The sequence below is a fragment of the Tamandua tetradactyla genome, chromosome 4, assembly GCF_023851605.1.
Source record: "Tamandua tetradactyla isolate mTamTet1 chromosome 4, mTamTet1.pri, whole genome shotgun sequence".
NCBI classification, from domain to species: domain Eukaryota; kingdom Metazoa; phylum Chordata; class Mammalia; order Pilosa; family Myrmecophagidae; genus Tamandua; species Tamandua tetradactyla.
In genome coordinates, this window is record NC_135330.1 from 100,922,764 (window position 1) to 100,950,530 (window position 27,767).

Consider the following 27,767-nt stretch of genomic DNA (forward strand, 5'->3'; position numbering starts at 1 on the left):
GACTTTAACCTATAAGTCCCCTGTACCTCACTCCACCATTTCTTACACACATTCTGTGACTAAGCATGTAATCAATCTGCGCATGCTCGATAGTCAGATCACCTCTAATTGCATCATCTGGGGCCACTGTGCTCACTATCCTACACCCTGCCCATCCTTTTCTCTAATAAAACCTTTAGAATTACTGGAGTTCATGGAGACGGATTCTGGACTGCTAGCCCATGTGCTCTCCTACTATGCACCTAGTAATAAACTCTTTCTCTCTCTGAAACCCCAGAGTCTCAGGAATCGGCTGTTGAGTGCATTGGGTAAAAGAATCCTTTGTCAGGTAACAATTTCAGTGTGGCCTTGTGGCGATGGGTGAGGAACGTGTAGATAGGAGGACTGGCCTGGACCCTTTGAGTTCCACCAACAGGTGCACACACCTGGACTGGACACATAGCTCGTTCTACCAACAGGTGTGCACACCTGGACTCGACACATAGCTTGTTCCACCAACAGGTGTGCACACTTGGACTCGACACATAGCTGTTCTACCAACAGGTGCACACACCTGGACTGGACACATAGCTCGTTCTACCAACAGGTGTGCACACCTGGACTCGACACATAGCTTGTTCCACCAACAGGTGTGCACACCTGGACTCGACATATGGCTCATTCCACCAACAGATGCACACACCTGGACTCGACACACAGCTCGATCTCTTCCGGGCAAGACATGACCATGCCCTAATGCCCAGAACTGGAGCTTCTGCTAGTCTACCTGGCAATGGGGAATTAAAGTTACAGCTGGAATTAAGGCTGTCAATCAGCTACCCTGGAATGCAGAACAGGCCCTAGGTTATCTGGGTGGGCCCAGGTTCTTATAAAGTGTATGAGAGAGGCACACATCGGAGCTTGAGGAGACCCAATGATAGCACGCTGCTGGCTTTACCACAGAGGAAGGGGCCACAAGCCCAGGAATGTGGGCAGCCTCTGGGAGCTCCGAAAGGCAAGAAAAGAAATGGATTCCCCTTAGAGCCTCTAGAGAGACACAGCCCTACCAACCACCAGATTTTAGCCCAGTTACACCCATTTTAGACTTTCGCCCTCGAGAACTGCAAGATAATACAATTGAGTTGTTTTGAGCCACTGAGTTGGTGGTCATTGGTTACAGCAGAAATAGGAGAACAATACAGTGACTCTGAGAAATGTATGTTAATTCTTTGAGTCTCCCTTTATTCCAAGTAAAACGAAGACAGTAGCAATGGCCAGCTGCTACTAAAATAATCAAATGAATTGACTTGAGGAAGTGCCAATGGTGGAGTTCTCAGTACACCCTCCTCCCTCCGTCTGCTGTCCGCCACCTACCCGCCACTTAACCCTTGAGACAGCAAACCTGGAGGTATGTAATTAACAGACAATTAATTATAAAATTAACTCTCAAAATTACTGGTGCAATTTTTTAGAGCAAAGGAAAGAGAGAAGTGGTGGAATATGTTGGCAACACTATGGAAGCTCTTTACGTAGAGCTCATTACTGGAGAACACAAAATAACTTCTGTCAGTCGGTCCTTAGAATAAACACAAAAGGAATTCTGAGTTCAAAAGGTCATTGCAAAGCATACCCTCTTTCCATTAATAATAAAAGAGAGAAGAAATGATAAAAGGGGCAATGGTCTTATCAGCCCTTAAAAGCAGCAGGACAGGGGAACCTGAAAAGATCTCTTCACCTCTGAAATCAGGGTTGCCAATGGAGTAATTTAATGTCTCAGCTCTTAAAAATAAAGACTTCTTTATCATGTCTGAAATGTTTAAATAAATTCTAGAGCATTATCATACAATGGAATAAAAATGTTTAAATAAATTCTAGAGTATTATCATACAATGGAATACAAAGCAATCATAAAAACAACTGTAGGTCTATATTTATTGATACAGAAAGATGTTCAAAATATGCTGTGAAATCAGAAAACCAGGCTTCACACTGGTATATGTAGAATGATGCTTTCTGCGGTAAAGCGCATGATGTGGAAAGAAATACCAAAAAGAGTTTCTCTGGTAAGTGAGATTTTAATGATTTACCTTATTTTTAATCTATACTTGCTAATTCACCTACAATGAACATGTATTGCTGGTGTAATAAGAAAACTTGAAGTAAATCCCATTGATGAAAAACTCACTGGGGCAGTCTTGCAGGAAGCAAAAGGGAATGTTTTCAAGGAGAAGCTCTTAACCAAAGCTCAGGGAGACTGAATGACCTGCTGGCATCCCCAGTGCAGAGAGGCAGGGCTGAGAAGTGGACCTACGTGTGCCAAGTTCAAGTCCAGGGTCTTCCCATTCAATTGTGCATTCAGAGATGGCCTCCGTGGAGCGTTGTGTTTAGGAGGAGTTTGATGTTGGGGAAACTGGAGAGGGACGGTGGGTTTGAAGAGAACCTAAGAGAAACACAGCCTTCCATCTTTTTAACATCTTTTAACTGGTTAGACTATCCCATTACATTCTCCTTTAGAGCCTTCTCCTGACTTCTGAAGTTATCCACCACAACCTTGAGAAAAACAGAAACCACCGCCTACGTTTCATCTTGACTGTTCCATTCCTTCTCTCCACAAGTACTGACCAACTCCCCACCAAGTGCCAGGGCGGCTGGAGCTGGGCGAGTGTGTGGACACAACAGGGAAGGGCTTTATCAGCACAGATGTGTGCAAGCAGCACCGGGACAGAGACACCATTCTTGGCTGAAAGTTATCACGTGCTGGTATTAAATGGGGCGCATCCGTCCTGACCACCAGGTAGAAGGGACAGTATCAAAGCTCCAGAAGCATCAGGATTCAAGCTCAAGAAGCCCAAAAGGGCCTACCTTCCCACCCGAGATATGGCACCACTTCTCGCTGGGCCTGCAGTATCAGTTTCCACCTAATTAAATCTTGCATTCCAATGCGGAGTTTTGTGAGCTCTATAAATAGAGGTATTGAGTATATGAAGGCCTCCGAGACGTCCTAAGACTCTGGAATAGTCTCACATACTTGTTGCTGTTCAGGAAAAGCTGGGCCTTCAGTACTGTAAACCCCATCACTGATTTCAAAGCAGTTTTCTTACTGTGCGTCATCTAACAGGCGACTTCCCACGTAAGGCAAAGTCACTTTAAGAGTGAAATCGTGGCACAGGGAGAGTGCCCTTTAGCTTGTGAAAGCTGCTTTAAATAAAAAATTTCATGAAAATAAAGATTTTGAAATGTTTAGTATGATCTGATGAGCTATAACACAGCACTCAGCACTTTTATAGAATATACATATATGATGATATACCTACTGTACCACATAATGCATTGCCAATCCTGTACTATGCACACACACACTCATATATAGATGAATATATAATTGACACAATTTAAATTATTATATGTCACTATATTGATAGATAAATCAATAGTTTGACTATCACTGTTAGATACAAATAGGGTTGGCTGTGGTAGCATAAATAGGTGACACCTGACCCGAAGGACAAGGATGAAGGAATCAGGGAAAAGACACGTGCTCTGAACTGAGCCTCCCACGTGTGTTCAGGAAGAAAGCAAAGGCGGACTGGGGAAACAGGCTGGCCAGCGAGGGGACCCCAGCAGGCGTGGGGCAGGCTGCATCAGCCCCGGCAAGGAGAAAAGTCTGCATGCTTTCCTGTGCGTAATAAGAGCCCATGGAGACGGGAAGGCAAGGACATCAGGTTTGCACTTTAGGAAATTAACTGGAAAGAGGGGAGGATGGAAATCTCCTTAAAGATAATTTAATAAACAATGCATTTTTACATCACAATAGATCAGAAGGGAACACGATCAGACAAAGAGACGGAGCAGAGGACTGGTTAGAAAAATTGTTTCCATTTGCTCAGTTAATCTATACTGAACATCTATATTGCTAAGCACTGGGGATGCATTGATGAAATATACACACACACATCTATCTTGGACCTCACATTATACTCCAGTGGGGAAATGGCTGGCAGTGCCAAAGCACTTATGCTCTGCCAGTTGTCATCCTAAGCAACGTACAGCTACTGAATCACTTAGGGTAAACTTTCATGCGATCAGTAGCCATGGATTTAAAGGGAAGGAGATGGATTCTATAGAAAGTTAGGAAGCAGGAAAAACTGAGTGGACAAGGATGGTGAAGCAAAATGACATGCACGTTAGGTGACAAGAACTCTGGGAAAACAATTTCCCGGCTGCCTGGCTGTAGCCTGCCTTTCTCTACAGCAGCGATGCAGCACGCTTGCAACTTGGCTCTTTCCGCATAAAGTAAGACAAAGCCAGGGGAGGATCATGGGAACACAGAGCGGTTCTCTGCCTCCTGGCCTCCTGGTGCCCACTAGCCCGTGTCCCCACTTGAACTGCACTCGGCGGCGCTCTCAGGGCACGCCTCACATGGGAAGGCAAGTGGGCTGAAGGTCGCAGGTGGGTATCACCAAGATGAGGTGAGTGCACCTTTCTGCCCTGAGGATGCCACCAAAGAAATGGAGGGTAGCACTCCTCCTCCAACTGAAAGAACGCGGCGCAAACTCTTGTGATGCTAAAGAGAGATTTGTACTCTGGGCTCCAAGATTAATTCAAAATTAACATGAAAAGTAAAATGAAGTTCAAAACTAAAAACTGAATATAGTTATAGAATTACTCTATTAATCTTCACCTTTTAACTTTTCAGCACCAAGAACACTCATTTGTAAAAAGCAAATCTTATATTAGATGATACTAAATCATAATTGAAAAATCCACTCCAGAAACATCTACCCTAACAACATAAGAATATATATGTCAGCCATCTGAAGGTTTGCTGTTTAGTTAACATGTTTTATTTCCTCAATGAAAAAATTTGCTTATTTACAGCTACTTAGCAGTTGATTTGGGGGCTTCTTAAGGGAAGAGCCAGATTACTTAATTCCCAGTCTCAATAGAGTTACACTAATCATTCTAAAATAGAATACCACGGAAAGCTATTTTTTCTCATTCACACAAACATTTTTGCTTTCAGAAAACGCATATTATGATATCAATCTACATTTTCAGCAGGAAACACTCCTATACTTTACTTTGTATCTGTGTTGGTGGTTCACACCTGCATCACGTTACCACAAAGTTAAACTTCCATGAACCTTATTTTCCTTATCTGAATCAGGATCAAGCACAGCAGCCGTCACTTTGCCCTCCTGGGAGATAACAGGGGTCTCATGGCTTTAGTATTTGTTGTTATTAGTTACCATGTGTTATTTAGAATTGGTTATTATTGTAGCTGTTAAATAATATTTGTATCATCACCAAACCATTATTTGTAAGAGTGATAGAGGTACAAGGTTCTAGAAGGCAGATCGTTTTCCTCTAATAACACAGAAAACCAAGGTTTTGCATTTCCATTACATGGGATCAGGAAGGCCCTATTCAATCCCGGGGAGCAGTGGAATCTGGACATGCAGCTTACACCTTAGACGGACCTTGGTCGTGTGCAGTAAAATGAGCCAGATGCAACAGGAGGAGTACTGCAGGATTCCACTGAAATGAAATATCTAAAATAAGTGAATTCGGAGAGCGAGAGAAAGCAGATGAGAGGTTACCAGAGGCCGGGGGGAGGGGAAGTGGGGTTCATGCTTGAATAAGTGCAGAGTTTCTGTTTGGGCTCGTGAAGAAGTCATGGCAATGGGTGGCGGTGATGGCAGCACAACACTGAAGTGTAACACCAAACAATGGTAAAAACGGGAGACTCTGTTATCTATACATTACCACAACGTTCTAAAAGGCCCCAGAAGTTTGAAAGTGCCTGTTACCGTAAAACACCTGTCCAAGCAGCATGCAGCCTCTTGAGGAACCCACTGCTAGGAGTGATAAATACTTGCTGCTCTGATTTTCCAAGGACACCAATGGGGAATGCCAGGTGTAGTCTTGCCTCGTTACCTACATCTAGTTTTCTCAGTGGTCCCTTCATGGAATTGATATTCCTTCACGAACAGGGCATCAGCCAGCAGGCCGGCAGGCGTTCTCTATTCTAAGTGTGGCTGCATGATTCCAAGCCTGGATGAGCAGCACTGAGCACGTCTTCAGCCCTTGGTGGCTCAAGTATTAAAGTCTTGAAACCAAACCCACCTTTTGACCCTCACATTTGCTAATCCAAGTGTCTGCAGTTCTGGATTTTGCTAACAGCAAGCTACTTTATTTAACTTTCAAAGCCCTTATAACCTATCATTCTAGCAATTATACAGGAGAAATAAAATATGTGCATTGAGCTCCAGAGACAGGGTTTTGTATTTCTGGTATCTGACCATAGGGGAACTCCTTATTAATTTAAGGAAAACCTCAATTTAGCTACTTAAATAACTGTGACACACTTTTGCAAGCATTCTTAGCCTTTCAACTCAGAATTACAGAAGTAGCCACCACCTTTCCACTTTCCATTCCTGTATATCCCCCAACTCTGTGCCACAAGCCAGTAGTCAAAGTGCATACAGACAGCTGCTGAGAGAAAGCATAGAGGGGGGAAGCCAGGGAGTGAGGAAGGGGGCAGAAGGGCAAAGAAAGAAAACAAAAGAAAGCTCCTACTCTGGAGGGGGCTAGCCTCTGTGCCCGTTTGAAAGGAGTATGTACCCTAGAAAAGCCATGCTTTAATCCTCAGCAATCTTGAAGGAGCAACAGTTTCTTTTAATCCGTTTCAGCACTGTAGGTCAGAAACTTGATTAGATTATTTACGTGGAGATGTGACTCACCAATTGAAGGTATTAATTAGAGGGAGATGTGACTCAACCCATCCACGTGGGTATTGATTAGTTTACTGGAATCTTTTAAAAGAGGATGCATTTTGGAAAAGCCTCGTGATTCGAGAGAGCAAGAACCACGAGAGCCCATGCAGTCAGAGACCTTCGGAAATGATGAAGGAAAATGCCCCCGGGGGAGCTTCACAAAACAAGAAGCCTGGAGAGGAAGCTAGCAGACATAGCCATGTTCGCTATGTGCCTTTCCAGTTGAGAGAGAAACCCTGAACTTCATCGGTCTTTTCTATTTTTTTTTTTTTTACATGGGCAGGCACCAGGAATCTAACCCGGGTCCTCTGGCATGGCAGGCGAGCATTCTTGCCTGCTGAGCCACCGTGGCCCGCCCCATCGGTCTTTCTTGAGTGAAAGTATCTTCTTGTTAGTGCCTTAATTTGGACATTTTCATGGCCTAGAACTGTAAACTAGTGACTTATTAAATTCCCCTTTTTAAACGGAAATTTCCCCATTCCGTTTCAGGAATATTACATTCCAGCAGCTAGCAAACTAGAACAACCTCCTATACTGGTAGAGAGAGAGCCCCCCGGCAGCTGTGCTGTTACCTGCTCATTCGCTATCAGGAAGCAGGAACCGAGTGTGCGATTTTATATTACGGTGAGTGCCCTTTACTCATGTTCAAAAGAACACAAAATCCAGCCCTTTCTCATCCCCGCTTTACAAATGAACCTACAGCTTGGCTCAGGAGGACTTCGCTCGGTTATTGCAAGGGGCAGAAGCAACCTTCTCTGACCCCACAGGCTGTGCCCTTACTGCAGCGGACAGCAAGACGGGCATTTCCTCCACCCATGTGTCAAAGAAGAAGACATCCATCACCGACAGGCTCCACGGGGATCTCCATGTCCTCCCTTATACTTGTACCGTGTACCCAAACTTCCCCTTCTCTGCAAACGGCACCACCACTTTCTGCTGGTCAAGAAATTCAGATTCGGGCCACGGTGGCTCAGCAGGCAAGAATGCTTGCTTGCCATGCCAGAGGACCTGGGTTCGGTTCCCGGTGCCTGCCCATGTAAAATAAAAAATAAAAAAAAAAAAGAAATCCAGATTCATACTTGGGTTCCTCTTTTTCCTTACCTCACAATCCAATCCATCCATAATCCCTACCCCCTGGGGTACAAACTCACATCCAGCCTACCCTCCCTCCCACAGCACGTCTGGCTCCAGCCTCCCGTCTCCCGGTGCTGCCCCACCCCCCCATTGAGTTGGGCCTCTTAATGCATAGCCTGGGCCAGAGGTACAGTCCACAGGAGAAAAACGTGGTACTCTGTACTTTGTTACAATTAAAAACTCCTGCACTGTGAAAGGCATTATTCAGAGAATGAGAAGACACGCCACAAATTGGAAGAATACATTTGCAAACACACGTGACAAAGGACTTCTAATCCAAGATGTACAAAGAGCTCTTACAACTCAGCAACAAGGAAACAACCCCGTTGTAGTTTGCTAGCTGAAATGAGGATTGCTGAGCTGCTTGGGCTGTGCTACATTGTGCTCTCTCATTTAAGCACCAGCCAATTAAGTCAAACGTCATTGATTGCAGCAGGCACGACTCTTAGCCGATGCAGATGTAATCAGCAACAGATGAGGTTCACGTACCATTGGCTCATGTCCACAGCAACAGAACTAGGTGCCTTCACCTGGCCAAGTTGACAACTGAATCTAACTACCACAAACCCCATTAGAAAAAGGGGGAAAGATCTGAACTGATGCCCGAAGAAGGTATACAGATGGCAAAAATCACTTGTTATTAGAGAGCTGCAAATTAAAACAACAAGGGGATGTACACACATCTTAGAACGGCCCAACTCCAGATCCCCGAGAGGCCAGCAGGGCTCAGGAGCCTGCCCAGGGCTGCAGGGCGGGCAGGAGGGCCCAGCCACTCTGGAAGGCCATCTGGCAGTTTCTTACAGAGCAAAACACCAGCTTACCATACAATTTAGCAATTGCACTCCTAGGGACTTACCGAAGGAGTTAAAACCTTATTTATGTTCACACAAAAACCTGCACGTGAGTGCTTACAGCAGCTGTAATCGTTATTGCCCCAAGTTGGAAGCAACCAAGATGCCCTTGGAAGTGGATCAGGATTCAGTGACGGAAAGAAATGAGCTCTCCAGCTACGAAAAGATGGGGAGGAAGTTTAGATGCATATTGCTTCGTGAAAGGAGTCAGGCTGAAAAAGCTTCATACTGTACGATAGAACATTCTGGAAAAGGTGAAGTTAGGAAGATGGTAAAGGCCAGTGGGAGCCGATTGGGGGTGGGGGGACAGGTGGAACCCAGGGCATTTTTAGGGCAGCAAAACTAATCTAATGGTGGGTACATGACCTTATGCATTGGTCAAAACCCACAGGCCGTACGATACGAAGAGCAGCTGGACTTCAGTTCCTGTTAACGCACCCACGTTGGTTCATCAGTTCTAACAATGCACCACTAAAGCAGGATGTGAGTATCTGGAGAAACTTGTATGGGTGGGGGGAGAAAGTAAATACGGGAATAATAGCTGTACTTTCTACTCACTTTTTCTATAAACCCAAAACTCCTCTGAAAAAATTAAACTTATCTTTTAAAACTATTACTTGGAAAATGCTCCTTCCTTGCTTTAGAACTACTTGACAAGTTTCCTTTCACTGGGACCAAGGGCCAATTACCTGCCCAGGTGTACGAGGCTCCGCAGCTCTGGCTCAGGAACTGCGGCTGCCTCATGTCCACTCTCGGGCTGGTCCCCTGAGTTTCGGGCTGACCACTGCACTTCCAGCTTCCTGGACACAAGGCTCGGCCCCGACAAACACGCCGTACCCTCTGCCTGGGGCAGCTCCAGCTCATCCTAAATCCAAGCTTACGCATTCCCTGTCTGAAGTCTCTCCAATTTCAGGTTTCACGACAATTTCCATCCTATGTTAAACACTGTAAATGTATTTGTCTACAGCTTTATCATCCCTGCCCCTTCAAAATCTCAGACCACAGAGCATGCATCTATGCTCACCACTCTTTCCCAGATCCCAACAGGCCCCGAAACAGTGGGTGCTCAAACAAATCTGCTGCTGAAATAAATAAACAGGCATTCTCTTCTTCAAGGTTCGCCATGGAAGCGAGACCCCTTCTCTCACACCATTTGCTAAAACTTGTCTCTAGGTTTCTAGCAGATTTAGAATAGCAACTGCAGTCACCCGCTCACCCACTGAATATACCTCCTAGTTCTGCCGGCCACTCAGTACAGCTCAAGAGAGAGCATGGTGTCGGACGGAGTTTAGTAATATTGACCACAAACACATATCTGCATTGAAATGCTGGTATGTGAAGCCCCCATTGGAGCCCTGTGGCTTTTAGGTGGTCACCACTCCTGCTAGTCTAAGAGGAACGTGGAATGTAGGCCAAATTCTACAACTGGACTTAATAAGGACTTGTGGTCACCAGAAGACATAACGATTTAAGAAAAACTTCCTCTGAACTAAAGACAATAAAAAATAAGTAGGGGCAGGCCACGGTGGCTCAGCAGGCAGAGTTTTCACCTGCCATGCCGGAGACCCAAGTTCAATTCCTGGTGCCCCCCATGCAAAAAAAAGAGATAAAAATAATAAGCTGTATATCCGAATGCTTTTAAAATTGTGGAATGCACCTAAAGGATAAAAACTAGTAAAATTCAGCTTGTACTTTTGGATTTAAAAGGCGTAGGTTCTTTCGTGACACGTCATGCTCTGGAAGGCAGGGACATGGCACAGGGGGAGCTTGGTGATGGAACGACTTGGATCGGCTCAGAGGACAGAGAAGCGGCTCTCTGGGGGGCTGTTGGCGGTGGAGCCTGTGCTCTCTCCCACACTGGAAACCCCTGTCTGCTGCCAGCACTGGCTCACGGGTCTCACCCTGGTGCCCTTGAGGCTCCCTCTTAACTTCTTACTCATGGGCCACCGGCATCACTGCCCAGAAGGCCTGCTCGCCCTCTCTGCTGAGCACTCCTGCGTAACGCCGTGCCTGCTCTCACAGCACATCTTCCCATGTCCCCAGCTCCTGCTTCCCAGCCCAGCTAATGACCAGCGCTGAGCCAGACCCTGGGTGTCCTGGTCACCTCCGAGCAGAGGCTGCTGGTCTTTCAGCCTGGAAGGGAGAGCTTCGTCTCCTGTGGCAAACGCAGATCAACATCTGAAAGACTCGGTGTTTACAGACATTTCAGATGCAGAAATGACTTGGCAGCATGCTGGTGCTATTTAAAGCTTTCAAAAGCATGTTGCAGCAAGGGTCCCGGCGGCTGGGAAATCAGGCACCTAACGGCACAGCCCCGGCCCAGCCAGCAGCAGGAACACCTGGAACGAGCCAGGCACAGAATCAAGTCTGGCACCCAACCTCCGCCAGAGGTGAGGGCAGGTGTCCTGGCCACCGCGGGCTGAACGAGGACGCAGCAAGCCGCATGGGCACGTATCCCAAGTTGGTGTTTGCCCGTCAAAAATATCTCCATATAATGCTGCGGCCCTGACCCTTAAAGAACCAGAAAAATTAACACAATGGTTTTTCATTGAGGACTGGCAATGCTCTCGGCTCACATGGCTTCTTACGTCTTCCCCTAACTTCAAGATGAGCCCCAACATGCGAGGGAAAAACCATGGTAACTGAATACACGAAAGGCAGTGGTTGATGCTGGCTGTGCATTTCAGTGACGTGTAGAAAATACCTGTTTCCCTTTACATTTCGAATTGCATAACTATTTACATAACATGCTGGCAATTTTTCTAGAAAGAATTCTGTGAGAATAACATGCTCTGAAGTGGCAGACGCAGTGACTCTCTTCAGTCTTAAGGAGGTTTCATTAAAGGTTCCAAAGGAATTTTCACAGCAGTAGGTTTCATGTGTTTAAAAACGTACAGCTTTACTAAATATCTTTCCTGGTGCCACAAGATTTAAATGAATGCTAGGGCCAGAGAATGTTCTAAAGGAATGCCAAGGATCCATTGGAAAGTGCTTCCAGAGCCTTTCTTAGAACACCATTTAATTGATCCTTGCTTAAAAAAAGGTGGGGGGGTTGTCTTTTTTTTCCAGCATTTTTTCGTTCATTCTTTCAATGTTTATTAAGAACTTTAGGCACTGGAGTATCGAGGTTAATCATGTCTTCTAGATGTGAGGGAATTCTTTCTCTTCTGACTGAGGTTTTCACATTAACCAATAACTATCACATAACCTTTCTGCCATCGACAGGAGCACAAAGGAGGGCCTCGCTAGCTTTTCATCAGGAAATTGGGGAAAGCTGGGGAAGAAATGTCATTTGAGCCTGTGAAGTGTGACCAACAGTTCCTAGAGCTGAGGGCTAGACACACCTGAAGAGTAAGTGAGACTGAATTTCACAGGGCAGGAAAGAGCTCGAGAAGTTTCTCCAAAAGGAAACTGAAAAAGGTGGGGAAGCCCCTTCATGTCAGAATAATGTATAGGAAAATCACAGAGTTGAAGGCTGAAAAGGAATAAAAAGCTATGCGGGAGTTAAAGGACACTTCTTCCCCACCCCCAACACACACACACACACTTGCAGAGATCTGGGAGGTGAATCACAAGACGTGACGGTCAAGGAGGCTGTATTTCCGTCTTGGCACATTATTCCCCAGAGACTTACTCTCATGAAGATAGATGGGGTGAGAACAAAAGGAAATGGGAGGTGATCGGGCTAAATCCAGAGGTGATTGCTCTACAAACCATAATGAATGAGAAAAGGTTTAGGTAAACCCACTGGCGACCGTGCTGTATCAGAGCGTGTTAGATGAAGCCGGGGAACCGGGCAGACACCCCAGCTTCAGAGCCGGGTCTCAGCTTCTCTCATTAGGCCTCCACGTTGCGTGGTGGACACCGGGACACACGGCCTGTGTCACAACGTTTTCATGCCCTCCACCAACACTCCACTAACCACACTTCATTGCTAAGTAACAATTTGAAAAATTACACCATGAGCCCCACAAGAGGAAATTACACATTTTTGGACACTAGGACCTTTAAACCATTTTAAAATAAAAACTCACATTCTAGAAGACACGAACCTTTTGTCTGCCTTGTCAGCAGACCCCATTAGGACTTCATTCTCACTCATTAAACACTACGTAGAACCCAGACAAATTCAAGTTTTTCCCTTTTCTGTCTACCCCGAATAAGCGCAGAAGCTATCATTGTTTGGAGAAAGAATCTGGGGGTCAAATAAGCCTCTAGGCACCTGGTTGTACAATTGGAGGGAGGCCAGTTACCCACTTCTTAGCTCAATGACCTCATCTGCCAAAAAGGAATAATATTAAGTGCTTTACCAAACTCACAGGGATATTATAAATGCAAATTGTATAAGTAATGATAAAATTTATAGAAAGTTGAAGGTATCATTGAATGAAACTTCCGCTCTTCTTCCATTCTTTACCCCTTAAGTGAAAAGTCACATTTTACTTTTAAGATTCTTGAAGGATTCTTTGCCCCAGCAATTTTCTTAGAGAGTTACTACCCCAAAGTCAGCTTGGTGTACTGAAGAAGAACTTGGGGGACTGAAAGGAGAACTGGGACTAGAGTCCTCAGTTATACGCTGGGATGCCTTGACTTGCTTCCCAGTGGTGAAATACTGGAGGATGGGTTCGAATATGTGTCTACCATTGTCTAAAGCAGGTCACAGTAAATCCCTACATCTGAGTTCAGAAGCCATCCTACTGCTCCAAAAGGTCCGTCATCAACCTAGACAGGAAGAGAGGGTCCTGCCACGTTGCAAGTGAGGCATGTGGGGTTTCCTGTTCCTTGGAGGCAGGACCCCATATCGCAACAACAAGGATAAAGCTTGTCCTACAACTCGAGTACCTGACGTAATTCCTGAGACATGCATTACTTTATGAGAATATCTCAGGTGTGTCTTCACAGATAGTTAATCTATTACATGACATTTACATTGTTGAATTTGAGCATTATGAAAACAAATATTCATATTACAGCCCACAAAAGAGATTATTTTTTAGTGTAGATACTATTCAAAATTTTTGACTGCATTACTGGAAGACATGATGCATATAGTTGGATCCCACAAAATTCAAAATTCTTAGGTGATATTTTATTTTTATAGACAAGATGTCTTAATTGTTCTCCTTTCTACAAATATTATAAACATTTGTATCTTCTATTTGGCAAAATATCTCACAATTCCCAAAGAGCAAAATCACATTCTAGATACTTTATAAGTTTACATAGCATCGCATGTCTTATTCGACTGTTAGAATATTTTATAAGACGATGCAAAAACTTCTTTAAAAAATCGAGATATAACAATTTTGAAATACATGTGGCCATTTTTTTTTAACCTTATTGATCACAAATGCGTTCGCTCTGTAGAAGGGAAGTTTTCTCCCTTCAGGGACTGAAGGTCAAGTCTGTACAAGAGGCGGTTTGCTGGAGTTGGGCTGAGCCCCAGCACGCAGCACCCCATGTCAGTGGGGTGGCTGGAAGCCTAAGGGGCAGACACCCCCACTCTGAAACTCCTGCAGCGATTTAGTTCCTATTTCCATAGACACAAAGACAATCTTTAGAGGCCCTGCCACATTTTCAGCAGATCCAAAAATAAACCCAGCTGCTTCAACCAGTCGGTCCTCGTGCAGGGTTTTGAACTATAATCCTGCATAATGCTTTCCAACGTCTAAATACAGACCAAAACTTTAACACAAATGCTAAAGAATGGATAGAATAACAGAGTAAATATTGTTTAAGAATGGGGAAAAAAGCAAAACGTTTAAAAAGTACAGGCTATACTGTCTTAGTATAATGTAGACTTGTCTATTTTTTGTACTTTTTTGGTCATTTTAAAGAAAATTATACTTTTGCTATTGAGGTTTACTCAGCTATTCTAAGAGATAAAATGGTATCTTGAATCAATAATTATGTCTTTAAATTCTGATAGGCCACACAGATTTGAATCATTTCAGGTTCTGACTCTAAAGTTTGCTTACAGTAGAATTCCCTATTGAACAGCAAGATTGAAAAGAGTAGATACTTATTTTTTAAAAGTTGGTTCCCTTCTTAGAACTGTTTCATGCTAAAATTCCTTTTATCAATATGTGGAATACTTAACTATTATTTGTTTACATAAAAATAAAGGAATTAACTTTCCGAAACTTTTGATTTATAGCAGAAATCAAATACACTGAAGCCAAGTTAAGACACTTTTTTTTTGGTCTCTCTGGCACACACCCAATAGGTGCAATTGTTTAGAGCTGTGACATCTGTCCAGTGATTTTAATCAAAGCTTTTTAATGCTTCACGTCATATGGAGGGTAAGGATGCGATGTTTTTGAGATCATTGACATGATTATGTGTCATTTTAAAAAAACCGTAAGGAAATCAACGACATGCGGAATCATTTCTCCTCTTATCTCACAATCCCCCCACTTCTCCCCAGGTGGTACAAGAAGGAAAACGCCTTTGTGGTCAGTCTAGACACATCCACTTTCTCTCCTATTCTGCACAGCTAGGGAGAGGAGCGGTCAGGGGCCATGGGCCAACGGTCAGGGGTCACGGTGGGGACCGTGAGAGTGGCAGATTCAGAGCTTTGGGAGAACGGTGTCGAAAACGCCCCCGAGGAGACCTGGAACACGTCCAGACCCTTCCCTGGTGTGTCCAGCCTCACCAAGGAAAATTCTAGCTGAGTAAGTCACAAAGGGCCCAAACTAAGGAAATGGCTAGGGGTTCTGGGGTTGCTGAGCTAAAACACAGACACATTTGCATTAGCCCACCACTTAGAATTGTGCAGATTGGAGAAAGGTGCCCTGCTGGGACAGTATCCCTGGTGGCACGTGCCCACGAGGGTCGCTGGGCTGGGTCCCAGTCCCCTCCTGCGTCTCAGGAGGGCACAATCTGTATAACTGGGCCTGGGATCCTATTACCCTATTTAGGAAGATCCTTTTCTTTGGTGCTTTACAAATCGAAAGAAAAAACCAATACAACCAGAACCTTTACCGCTCCCCTTTGCAGTGTAGGACTGCGTCAGACCGAGACTGTAAAAATCTCTATAGAAACACCAGATCCCACTTACCACCATCTTCGACTGTGAAGTGGAACACGTCGCTTGTAGCATTGGCCCCTTCTTTTAACACGTAGCATATTTTCATGTCATCAATGTCCGCTAGAAAATAACCAAAGAGCAAGATGGTTAATTACTAGGGAAATGTGATGACTCATCATATGACTTATGGCCAATTCTATGGGTTTTGCTTTTCTGCAACTTTCTTTAGATTTCTCTTCCCTTCTGAGGGAACTGGTGCTATCACATCTCTCGTCCCTTTAAGCCTTTTACTTTCAGCCGTCCCCTGGAAATCTGATCTTGTACGCAGAGAAATCGAATGCAGGAGTTAGACTATAATAATTGCAAAGTACTGACCACCCAGTGGTGTTTGCATGCCCATGCGCCAAAGAGTGGCTCTAAATACGGCACGTCATGCACTGCGGCAGGTGGAGAGGGAGGTATTTTGAGGCATGGCCAATTTGCTGGAATCATTCAATCTGCCTCTGGTAGGCCTGACCCGAGAGGAAAGAGGCTCCTTAATCCACACTAGCTAACTTGGCTTCCTCCTGTGGCATAACAGGTTATTTTTAAGCTCTCAAGTGTCTAAAAGGAAAAATTGGGGTAATAAAAAATATATATCACAGATTGAAAGGACTAGCATGACCCAACGTCAGAGAAACTTAGGACAGAGGCCATCTAACGAAAGCTGAAAACTAGTTTATACAGCCCCAGAAACACTCCTGGCACAGCTCCCTGCCCTAGCTGTCAGGTCACTTGCACTGGTTTTCAGAATTATCCATCCATTTTCACCAGCTCCTCTAGAGCCTCAGCAATGCCACAGACAACCTAACAAAAGCTGTCTGTTCTATGACATTCACTCCAACAGACCACTATTTTATCTGGGCCAGGAAGCGAGGGGTGACTTCCAAGGCCACGTAAAACCAAGAGCCTCACTGGTATGTAATATTCACGTGTCAGGTGTGAGTCTCTGGTTTTCCATCCTGAGAGCTCTGCTCAGTTTGCACCGTGGGGTTTAGAGGCATCACATCAAAGAAAAGGAGGCGATGGAACGGAAGTCCCTGTGATGCCAGGTGACCACCGGGTTTCGCGGGATGGAGCATGTGCCCCTCCGAGGCTGAGAGGGTCCTGGGAGGCTGCTGGCTCACAGACAGACAGACCGAGCGGGGAGGGGAGGGCAGACTGTCCCTCCTGCCAGGTGGGTTACTTGCAGGTGAAGCAAGTTCAGGATCTTTCGCTCCCTCTTAGCTGCTTCTTCTCTGGCTGTAACTGTCCACACTTCTGGCTAGTATCGCATTCATTTTTCGGCACGGCTAGCTTCCCTAGCAGACTGAAAACTTCCGGGGTTTCTTCTATCATCATTTCCCATCGTCCCTTGCTCAAGGCTTTCTATTTGACCAAGGCTCGGGTGCTTCATAGATGAAAACGGAAGAGCCCTGCAATCTGGAGGGCCACAGGGCAGCACTGCCTTCCCAGCATACATGTGTCCAACTGGGTTAGGGGCTAGGGGAGGCCCCTGTAAGCTCCAGGCCTGTTTACGCCCACAGCTCTCAACTCTACAGCTTCCACTCCTCGGTCAGGAGGGAAGTGAAGCAGCACTGGAGACACAAACTTCCTATCCGCCCAAGACCTCTGGTCACGCGGGGAAGACCCTTCCCAAGGCCCCTTCCCTTCTCGACTTGTAAAGGAAAATCGCAAGGCTCGACTACCAGAAACGAAACCGGCATGAAAACACTGCTTCGTGCACTCAAGCTTTGTAGCCACATTTTTGTAAGCAAAAACTGTAGCATTTGTGAGACAGTTTTGTTGAAATAAATCACTACTTCAAAACTGATTTTATGAGACCTTGTTTTTAAAGTTAAGAGAACATGAATGCAATTATGCAGCCCTCAGTTGTTAAATTTTCCTGCGAAGTTTGAGGATGTGATATTGATTAACGGAAACAAGCTAAGATCCTTTTCGTTTCCCTTAAACATGTTAATAACCCATGATTCAAATAAGAGACGCGTGGTATTGTTTCATTTACTCTCAACTGAGTAAAAACTTTGCTTATAATACTGTTATGTTACTGGTACCTTAAAAAATACCATAAATACCCGTAAACACTCACTTTCTGAGCACACAAAGGTAGCAGGAAGAGAAAAACCTAGTGGCTAAAATGGTATCTTCTTTAAGAAACCATCTCAGCATTACCTCCAGTTTCTGCTAATTGTTAAACACAGGTGAAACCTGTTCCATCTTCTCTTGCACCACCCTTCTTCTGTGGCCTGTTTTGAGCCTAAATCGACTAACACGCCTGGTGACCACACCCTGGTTCAAACTCTGGGGAAATTTCTGCTCTCCTGAAAAGTGACTGATAAACAAGAGGTCACACACTTAGAGCGAAAAAAACCCCGGTACCTGGCACGACTGATTCAGAGCTCGGATGGGTGCAGCAAGGGGTGCCCTGGAGAACAGCGGAAATTTGAAATAACTAGATAATTTCTCTAATTTGCAAATTCTAGCTGTTAACTGTCCTCTAATAACGAAATTAAAAAATTTTTAGAAACAAGTTATATTTTTTTCTCCTAGGGATCATTTAGTCAATCAATTTGGAAATACACTTTTCTGGCTACATGTGCTCAATTCACTTTAATGTAGGGCAATGAGGGATTCATCCAAATCTAGCTCAGTTTATCCCTCCATAACTTCATTTTAGAATCATCCGTAACCCTTCCTCTGGATACGGCTGTCCACCCTGCCCTGGGAAAGTGGCCGCAGCAGCTGTGCAGTGGAGTGCATGTCCATTCCCTTATCTAATCTCCAGAAATAACTCTCATGAGCCCAGCTCCAGCTTCCACTTGTTCAAATGAGAGTTGTCGGTCAACATAAAACAATCTTCCTAGCCAGTATGTGCACTGTTACTGGAATTCAATCACATGCATTTAAAAGGTAATCTGAATAAGGCATCAACACTTTTCCTTTTTTTGCATGGGTAAGAACCAGGAATGGAACCCGGCAGACGAGAACTCTGCCACTGAGCACCGTGGCCCGCCCAGTATGGTCACTTTTTATACTAAACTTATACCTACTCCATATTCACAAACAGCCATAAAACTAAGTCACGGTGAATCAAAGTCTGTGAGAGAAAGGGCGACCACACACAATGAAATAGCATTAAGCTTAGGGTTCAACATTTAAGAAATAATGTTTCAATATTTTGAGCCATGGATTTGCTCATATGTAATTTAAATAATCTGCCTGTCTTCATCCAAAGATTCTTTTCTTAACGTCTAAAATCAAATTATTTTTGCAAATAAATTTAGAGTGAAATGCTGGTGATCGGTGAGGGAGAGGGGTGCGGGTACAGTATATATGAATTTTTTTCTGTTTCCTTTTTATTTCTTTTTCTGAATAGATGCAAATGTTCCAAGAAATGATCATGATGATGAATATGCAACTATGTGATGATATTGTGAATTACTGATTATATATGTAGAACAGAAGGATCGAAAGTTATGAATGTTTGCGTTTGGTGTTTTTTGGTATTTTTAAAAAAATTTAAAAATTAATAAAAAGAAAAAAAATTACTTTTGCAGGTCCGAGGAGAGAATTGAAGTAACATTTTCTACCCTCTAACATACTCCTTCCATCCTTTTCCCTTTCCACGAGAATACTCCAGCCTGGATCGCCTGCTCTCAGTGTCCCCGGACGGTCTTCCCAGACGAGCTCCCAGCTGGCCACCCTGCCCTGGGCACCGAGGCATCCTGCCCCGCGGGCTCCCGGCCAAGCCCTGGCCTGGCACAAAGGAGCCACTGCAGCCCTCCAGCAAGATCCAGTTTCCAACCTGACAGGGTGAGAGCTCCCTGAAGGCACCTACAGTCGCGGGCTCCGGAAAGCAGAGCAGGTTCCTCCCCAGGCTGGCGCCCAAGAGCCGCCCAGCCCTTGTGCCAGGCCCCCCGGCCCCCACGTGAAGAGGCTCCCCTCAGAGAAACCCTGGGACAAGGAGCGCAGGGACTGGGGAGAGCAGGACGCAGAGGGGCTGAGGCAAGGGCGCGACCTCTTCCCGGCGGCTAATACTGGGGGGCGTCTCGGGGCCTTGGTGGTAGGAGGGGCCATCTGGGGAAGAATATGCCCCTCCAACCTCCTCGGAGTGTTTTAGGGGAATGTTCCCGGAGCCTGGGGCCATTGCAACTCCAGGCAGGCGTTTGCTGCACGCCCGCAACCAGGCGTGCCCAAGTCCAGCTCACTGAGACAGCCTCAAAAGGGCCCACCGGACGCCTCAGCACAAACAAGGCGCCTGCCCCCCAAAAGCGGGACAGCAGCCAGAGCAGTGGTCTGGAAAATGAACCAATGGGAAATACGCATGAAGGCTTTTAGCCTCAGCCACTGATAATAGGAACCAAGACACGACACGTGGAATTTAGACGGCACGTCTCCGCAGAGATTCTAAAACGTTCCTGAGCTGCCTGCAGTGTCACCACAAGGGTGCTGGGGCAGGGTGGGGCAGAGGCCGAGGGCTATCTCGACTTTAAGTCACCAAGGTCCTGCTCTGCCCAGGGAGCTGTGCCCTCCAGCCACTGTCACTACAGTGGGCGGGTAGTGGGGACAGCCGCTCCCCCAGCAAAGGGGTCCCTGCATTCCACCTCTCCTGCCCTTCCCCCCCCTTCCTCTCCCCACTCCCCTTCCCTTGGACTCACGTCTGACCTTCTAGCCCTGACGTCTTGGTGCAAAGCACCTGCTGGGAAGGAAGGCCCGGCGTGTGCCCTGGCCCCCAGGAGGGCGGCACGTACCTTGGGTGAACTGGGTGACGCTGTGGTTACCTCGGCCCAGGTGGAGGATGAGCCCGTGGCGCGGGGCCTGGGTCACGGTCAGCCTGCGAGCGGCGGGCGGGCTGTCCCTGTCCTCTACCGCCAGTGCCCTGCCTGTGATCAGGAAGCCCAGGTGGCCGGTGGCCAGCGTGCGGAGCCAAGAGGCACCTCTGTTGACCGCCACTCGGGGCGCGCGGCTGTCCACGGCCAGGACCCGGATCCGCAGCACCTGGGGGCGCCTGGTTTCAGACGCCGTGTCGGGAAAGACGTAGAAGCCCGCGTGGGTGCCGTCGGTCACTGAGAACGAGAAGCTGTCCTCACGCGTCTCGCTGCCGTCGTGCCTGTAGCTGATCAGGTTTTCATTCAGGTCCTGCTTGGTGAAGGCCGTGACGGGTCTGGAGTCGTTGAACAGGAGGCGGCCGTGGGCAGGCGCCCGGGTGACGGTGAACTTGAGCAGCGCGTCGGGAGTGTCCCCGTCCTCCGCGGAGAGCTCGAAGGGCGTGATCAGCCTGCTCTCACCCTCACTGACCACCAAGCTATGGACGGTGACCACTGGCTTTTTGTTGTCCACGTCGCTGATGGCAATGCGGAAGGTCCGGGAGACGGGGTTCCGGCCGTCGGTGACCTGAAACTCAAAGCTGTCCGTCTTCGCCTCGTCGGCGGCAGTGTGGATGTAGAAGATCTTGTTGCCAGCAAGCTGGAGCTGCGTGAAGGACCGGACGGCCACGCCGGCGCGGTCGGTGCACTCTAAGTGGCCCCTCGTGGGGCCCCTGGTGATGGTGAAAACCAGGTTTTCGTCGGGACTGTTGAGGTCGCTCGTGCTCAGAAGGTCCGTGCTGAGGGTGGCCCGGCCGCCTTCCCTCAGGGTCACCCCCTTGCTGACCACGTCGGGGAAGACCGTGTCCACACCCCCGACGGACACGTAAAAGTAGCGATCGATGAGGGCGTTGGTTCCATCGGTCACGTCAAATTTAATGAGGTCCCGGACGCCCCCTTGCCCCAGGTGGACGTACTGGACTAGGTTTCTGTCCACTTCGTCCTGGGTGAAGTTCCTGCCCAGCGTGACATTTTCAAAGGCACCCGTAGGCGTCCGTCTCTGCAACAGGCCGTGTCCCGGCCCGAAACGGATAATGTAGACTAAGGATCTGTCTTCGGAGTCCAGGTCAGTGGCCAGGAGCACTTTGCTGTTGATGGTTTTGGTTTCCCCGATTTCTACCTCCAGCCCGTTGTTGATGGCCATCCGGGGGGTCTCGTCATCCACGGGGATGACGACGATGGGAACCGCCCTCTCCACGGAGTGCTTGCCGTCCGTCACGGCTATCACAAAGCTGTCCGCCCGGGTCTCGGAGTCGTCATGCTCATAGACAATGCTAGAGCCGTCGGCGATCTGTGCCCAGGTGAAGCGCTCCACCGACGCCGAGCCGTTCATCAGCTGCTGCAGGATGTGGCCGTGGGCGGGAGCCTGGGCGACCGTGAAAGTCAAGCCGTCCGGGGGGACGTCGGCGTCGGCGGCGTTGAGGATGGGCGTGTCGATCACCAGACTCCTGCCTTCCAGCACCACAAATTCCCTCAGGAACATCTCTGGCCGCTCGTCGTTGGTGGGGACGATGACGATGGGGAAAAGCTGCCTTTCGGAGAAATGAATGCCGTCGGAGCACCGGAAGACGAAGCGGTCTTCCACGGGCTCTACGCCCCTGTGGACACTCTGCACGTAATAGATGTGGCCCTGCCTGAGGTCCTTGAGGGTGAGGGCACTGACCGCAACCCCTGCCCTCGACTTCTCAGAGCCCGGGGCTGGGGAAATGTTCTCCACGTAGCCGGATACCGGCTGGGTGACGATGGTGCACAAGATGTCATCGTGCTGGGAATCGACGTCCTCGGCACGTATATGTGCGGAGGTTATGGCGCTCTTCTCACCTTCCAGTACGATGAACTGCTCGCCCACCGAAACTTCCGGAGCCTGGCTGTCCACAGGAAGGATGGTCACCCACACAGTGACGCCCCGGACAGCACTGCCACCCAGTCTCCACTCTCGTGACGCCTCCGAGAGACTCAAGTTAAAGGAGTCCTTTTTGGGCAACAGGCCAATCTCGCCGCTGGTGTGGGCATACACGACAGAGCCCTCCAGGACATCCTTTTGGGTGAAGTGTGCCGCCTGGACCCCACTGGCCAGGATTTCCCCGTACAAAGGAGGGTCTTCCAAGATGAAGGTCAGCATCAAGTCATCGGTGCTTTTAAGGACACTGGCCGTGATTTCAGCGGCTCCGTTTTCCAAGACATCAAGGTAGGACCCCAGAGTGCCGGCAGGAAGCTGAAGCAGGGACCCCTGGTCGTCCACTGGCCGGACAGTCACTCTGAGGGTGATGGGAACCACGTGGTGTGTGTCGCTGACCTCCAAGGAGCAGCTGTCCATCGGGGACGCATCCCCATGGTGGGTGTAGGAAATCCGGCCCTGCCGTATGTCCTGCAAGTGGAAGATGCCCCCTACGTGCAGCCTCTGTCCGGACAGGTGCAAGTGGCCGTGCCGGGGGGCCTGGGTGAGCGTGAAGGAGATGCGGCCCACATCAGTGTCCACATCAGTGACGTGCAGCTCGGCCTCGCTCAGGGTGTGGCGGCCCTTCTCTGCGACGGTGAAGCCCGTATTGAGAACTTCAGGGGGCTGGTTGTCCACTGGCTGCAGGTAAAGGGTGAAGGTGCCGGGAGCCACGTTCCCAGCTCGGTCCTCCACCCGGAACTGGAACTGGGCCACGCGGGCAGCCACGCCCAGCTCTTCATCTGGGGGCCTGTAGGCGATTTTATGGTGGTTGATCTGGGCTTGGGTAAAATGGGTCACCACAATGGAAGGGTTGTCAGCCAGGACCAGGGTGCCCAGGGGGGCCGGCGAGCGGTTCTCATCCGTGTCCACGGGGGGCTGAGTCACCGTGTAACGCAGCTCCCGGTCATCTGTGTCCAGGTCGGTGTAGCGCAGCCACTTCTTCCTCAGCGGGGTGAGCTGCGATTCCTGCACCACCATGCGGAGGGGACAGCCGCTGCCCAGCTCCGGAGCGAGGCGATCCACGGGGTGGGTACGGATCACGAACCTCTGCGGCCCGGACCGATTGGGGGGGTCATGGTCATCCTGGATGCGAAAGGTGAACTGGTCCGTGACGGGTCTGGGGCTGTGGGGCCCTGAGTGCCTGTAGAAGAGCCTGCCCTCGGTTATGTCCCGCTGCCGCCACTGCGTGACCGTGCGCTCGTAGAAGGCCCCCTGCTTCCTCCAGGGGCTCCCGCCCAGCTCCTCGTCTTGGCGGGGGGGCTGCATCTGGCGGAGGAGCAGGTGCCCCATGGCCGGGTAGGGGGCCTCCAGCACAAAAAGGAGCCGGGCGTCGTCGGAGTCTATGTCGGCCGCGCTCAGGGCCGGGGGCAGGATGGGCGCCGTCTCACCCTCTGCCAGAGCCAGCCCAGTGTTGGCGCTGAGCACGGGCGGCTGGTCGTCCACGGGCACCAGGGTGATGGGGAAAAGGAAGTGCACCCGGTGTCTGCCCCCGCCGTCCTCCATGCGCAGCACCAGGTTGTCGCTCAGGGAGCCGTCCCTGGAGTGATGCTGGTACAGCACCTGGCCGGCCATCAGCTGGGCCACCGTGAAGGTCTTCGGGGTGGAGGGATCCCCGGAGGCACCGAGAAGGAGCAGGTGGCCGTGCCGGAGCCCAGCCACCACCTCCAGCCTCACCGCCTCCAGGTCATCCTCATCGCTGATGGCCAAGTTCTGAGAGGCACTGCCCACAGGGCCCGTGAGGGGCCGCGACTGGCCCTCATAGAGGATGAGCCCGGTGTTGCGGGTGACCACCGGGGCCAGCGTGTTCATGGGCTTCACCACCACCATGAAGGCGAAAGGGTCTGAGGCTGCGCCCTCAGGGTCCACCACCTCCAGCTCCAGCTCAAAGAGTCGCTGGTGGTGGGCGCCCTCGGCCGGCGGCTGGTAGGCAACCTTCAGCAGGCGCAGGTCCCGCTGCGTGAAGGAGGAGAGGGGCAGGCTGCGGTCGTCCGTGCTCACCAGGTAGCCCTGGCCGGGCTGGAACGGAGACGTGAGGTTGAAGACCAGCAGGTCCGGGGCGGACTCGGCATCCTCCGCGGCCAGCATGTCCGGCGTCAGCGCGGTCAGCACAAACTGGGCCACCTCCATCATCATCATGGCCACGAAACTGGGCTTGGGTGCCGTGTTCTCCAACCCTTCCCGGATCCTCACCAGCACCTGGAAGTGCTCGCGCTTCGAGGCAGGGCTGCCCCCTGCAGCCCCTCGGGGGCGCAGCTCCACCACCATGGGCACCCAATCCCGGTTCGGGGAGCGGCTGCGCGCTGTGTGTCGGTAGCGCACGCCCAGCTCCAGGAAAGCTCTGCAGTCCATCAGGAGCGGCTCAGGGGCGGACGCTTCGCTGTCTGGGCCAGGAGCCTTCGGGTAGTGGAGGAGTTCCCCATAACGAGGCAGCGCGTCCACGCGGGACAGGATGCCCACGCGGCACTCCTCCGTCTCGGGCTGGTAGGCAAACTCCAGGCTCCTCGCGTCCAGGGCGTTGCTGGTCCCCAGCAGCTCCTCCACGACGAGGGGCAAATTGCGAGTCACAACCTCCAGCTGGGTGAAGGCCACCTCCACCTCTAGCACCAGAGGCAACACCACCGTCCCCGCGGGGGCGTCGTAGCGCAGCTGCAGGCGGACGCGGTCCCGCGAGGGGCTGCGCGCGCCCAGGTGCGAGTAACGCACCTCGCCCGGGCCGAAGTCGCACGGGAAGCGCTGGGGACTCAGGCGGCCGGGCCGCTGGGCCAGCGCGTCGTTCTCCAGCACCGTCACCGTGCAGCGGTCCCCCGGCTGCACCTGCAGCACCAGGTCGCGCAACGGATCCAGCCAGACCTCCCGGCCGAAGGGCACCCGGAGCCCGCGGTTGGCCAGCACCACGGACTCCTCCGCGGGGTCACCTGCAGCCCCCGAAAGCCCGGGGGACAGCAAGGGCAGGCCGGGGGCAACAGGCTGTGCTGGGACGCGGCTTACCGAGGACAGGAGCAGCAGCAGCGGCAGCAGCAGCCCCCGGGGCGGCGGCGAAGGCATTGGCTGCAAGCTGGCAGGGTCGGCGGCGCGGTTTGCGCCGGTGGCGGTCCGCGGACTCCCAGCTGCGGGCATGGGCTGGGTGGGAGGACTCAGCGATCAACCCGAGAGCATGCACGGGCGGTCCCCGCGTCAGGAGGCAGGGCCGGCCCCCGGGAAAGACCAGCTACTCCACCGGCCGCCCGCGGGTGCCCCGGGAGCCGGAGATGGCACAGAAAGATGGGAAGCGGCGCGGGCCGGGCTGGAGCTGCGGCCGACGGGGCGATTAGGGGCGCTGCGTTAGGGGCGCTGCATACAGAGCCCCTCGCTCGCCGTCCCGGCGGTGGACCCTGCGCTCTGAGGCCAGCCCTCCCCTCGCGCCCGGGCTCCAGCCTCCCGGGAGACCAATCGTCGGTCCGGGGAGGAGGCCCCGAGGCCGGGGTTGGGTCGTGCTTTCTGCCAATCAACCCCCGGGAACCGAGGCGGGGACCCCGCGAGGATGCAAGGGGAGGAGCGCCAGGGAGTTCCCTGCCTTGGGAGCGCGGCCCCCAGCCCGGCCGACGCGCGCCAGCGCCCTCCCTGCGCCAGGGAGCGGGAGCTCCCGCCGCCGCAGGATTCCGCGCCCCACCCCTCGCCGCCCGCCGCCCGCCGCCGGCCCCCCACCTCCAGCCCTAAAGTCGAGGAGCGTGGGGCGCCTGGCGCGGGGGAGGACGGGGGGTTGGAGTGGAAACCCCGAGCGGCCAGCGAGGCTGGAGACCCCTGCCCACCGCCACCGCCTCGGGAGTAGGGTGGGCGCCGTGCTCCGGGCTGTGATGAGCCGGACCTTTGCTCCCGGAGTCCCCAAGAAAACTTCGGGGATGCGAGAAAGACGCAGTCCGCCCGCATGGGGAGGCTGGCACTGAAGAACACATTCGCAGGACCGTGAGCCCGGCCCTCCCTGGGGCGGCTGTCGTGGGCGCGGCCCTACCCTCTCCGCAGCTGGTCCCCCACGTCCAGCCGAGGCCCGCCTGGGGGCTCGGCGCTGCCCTGGCTCCCGAATCGCGGCACCCCGCAGGGAGAGGAAAGGGGAGAGGGACCCGCGGCCGGCGGGGAACAGAGCTGAGCTCCTCCTGCCCCCTGGCGTCGGTGCGGGGTCTCTGGGGTGCAGACTCCTTTTCTGTAAGATTTGCTTTCCGTCCCCCGCCCCTCATAATGAAAGCCCACCAGTTTCACATCGGTTTCTTGAGCAGATTTGTCTAGCCCAGCCAAAATACTCGAGGGGCTTGCTCTCTTTTCTCCCATGACACAAAACTGGTTATGAACTGGGATGGAAACTTGGAACCCTAGTCATCCGGCCCCGCGATATTTTGGGTTTGGGAAAGAGAGGACCTAAGAACCCGCTCGGCCCTTTTGAATTTGTTTTCACCGAAGCCCTAAACCGCAGAGGTGAGGCTACTCCCGAGAGCGCATGTCCCCAGCCTCATCGCTGCCCAGCCGAGGTCACCGGGAGGGGGGTGTGTGTGGGGGAGGGGGGGGGCGGCTGCTCAGAATCTGCGCCGGCTCCTTGGGAGTCAGAGAGAAAAAGTTCTTAATTCTTTCAACACATTTACTTAATTGAGTGGTAACGAAGCCTGTTCTCTGTGCCCGGCACGTGTGTGGGAGCTGTGAACTCCATTTAAAGCTGATCTGACGCTTCACAAAATGAGCACTCAGGAATGTCTTTCAAATATATGAGAACATCCCCAGCTAACTTTTCACCTATGGGCAATTCTCGCGGGCACAACTATTTTATGATTTATTGTGACTTTTTTATTGCATGCAGAATTCAAATGTGCAGAGACACGGACTTCCCATTCACAAAAAAAAAAAGAAATAAAAGGAAGACACTAAGTGAAAAAAAATCAATTTGAGAATATGGATATTAGATATTATATTTCAAATTCTGGTTATTTCAATTGAAAATGCTAGTGGAAACTCAGGGGTCCTTTCCCAGGGGTTGTGACCCCAGAAATATCCTGACCAGAACCAGACTGAGAGTGCCCCCCTCCACCCAGCCCCGCCCCGTCCCCCCCATCCCCCACCATGCCTTCCAGGGCACTAGTGCTTTCCTTTCCTCCTTTTAAAGTCCCACTCTGTTTGGCTTCTGAGCAGTGA

At 50.4% G+C, this 27,767-nt stretch overlaps 1 protein-coding gene across 1 annotated transcript in view; it reads right to left on the minus strand.

The window, feature by feature from the left end:
• Nucleotides 1-25,905, minus strand: part of FREM2 (FRAS1 related extracellular matrix 2) — a 141,291-nt gene extending 115,386 nt beyond the window's left edge. Inside the window, exons 1-2 of the mRNA XM_077158046.1 lie at nt 20,561-25,905; nt 15,801-15,890 (exon numbers count right to left, since the gene is read on the minus strand). Coding sequence (XP_077014161.1) covers nt 15,801-15,890; nt 20,561-25,730 — 5,260 coding nt within the window. The 5' untranslated portion in view covers nt 25,731-25,905. The remainder of the gene's footprint in view (nt 1-15,800; nt 15,891-20,560) is intronic.
• Nucleotides 25,906-27,767: the final 1,862 nt, after the last annotated feature.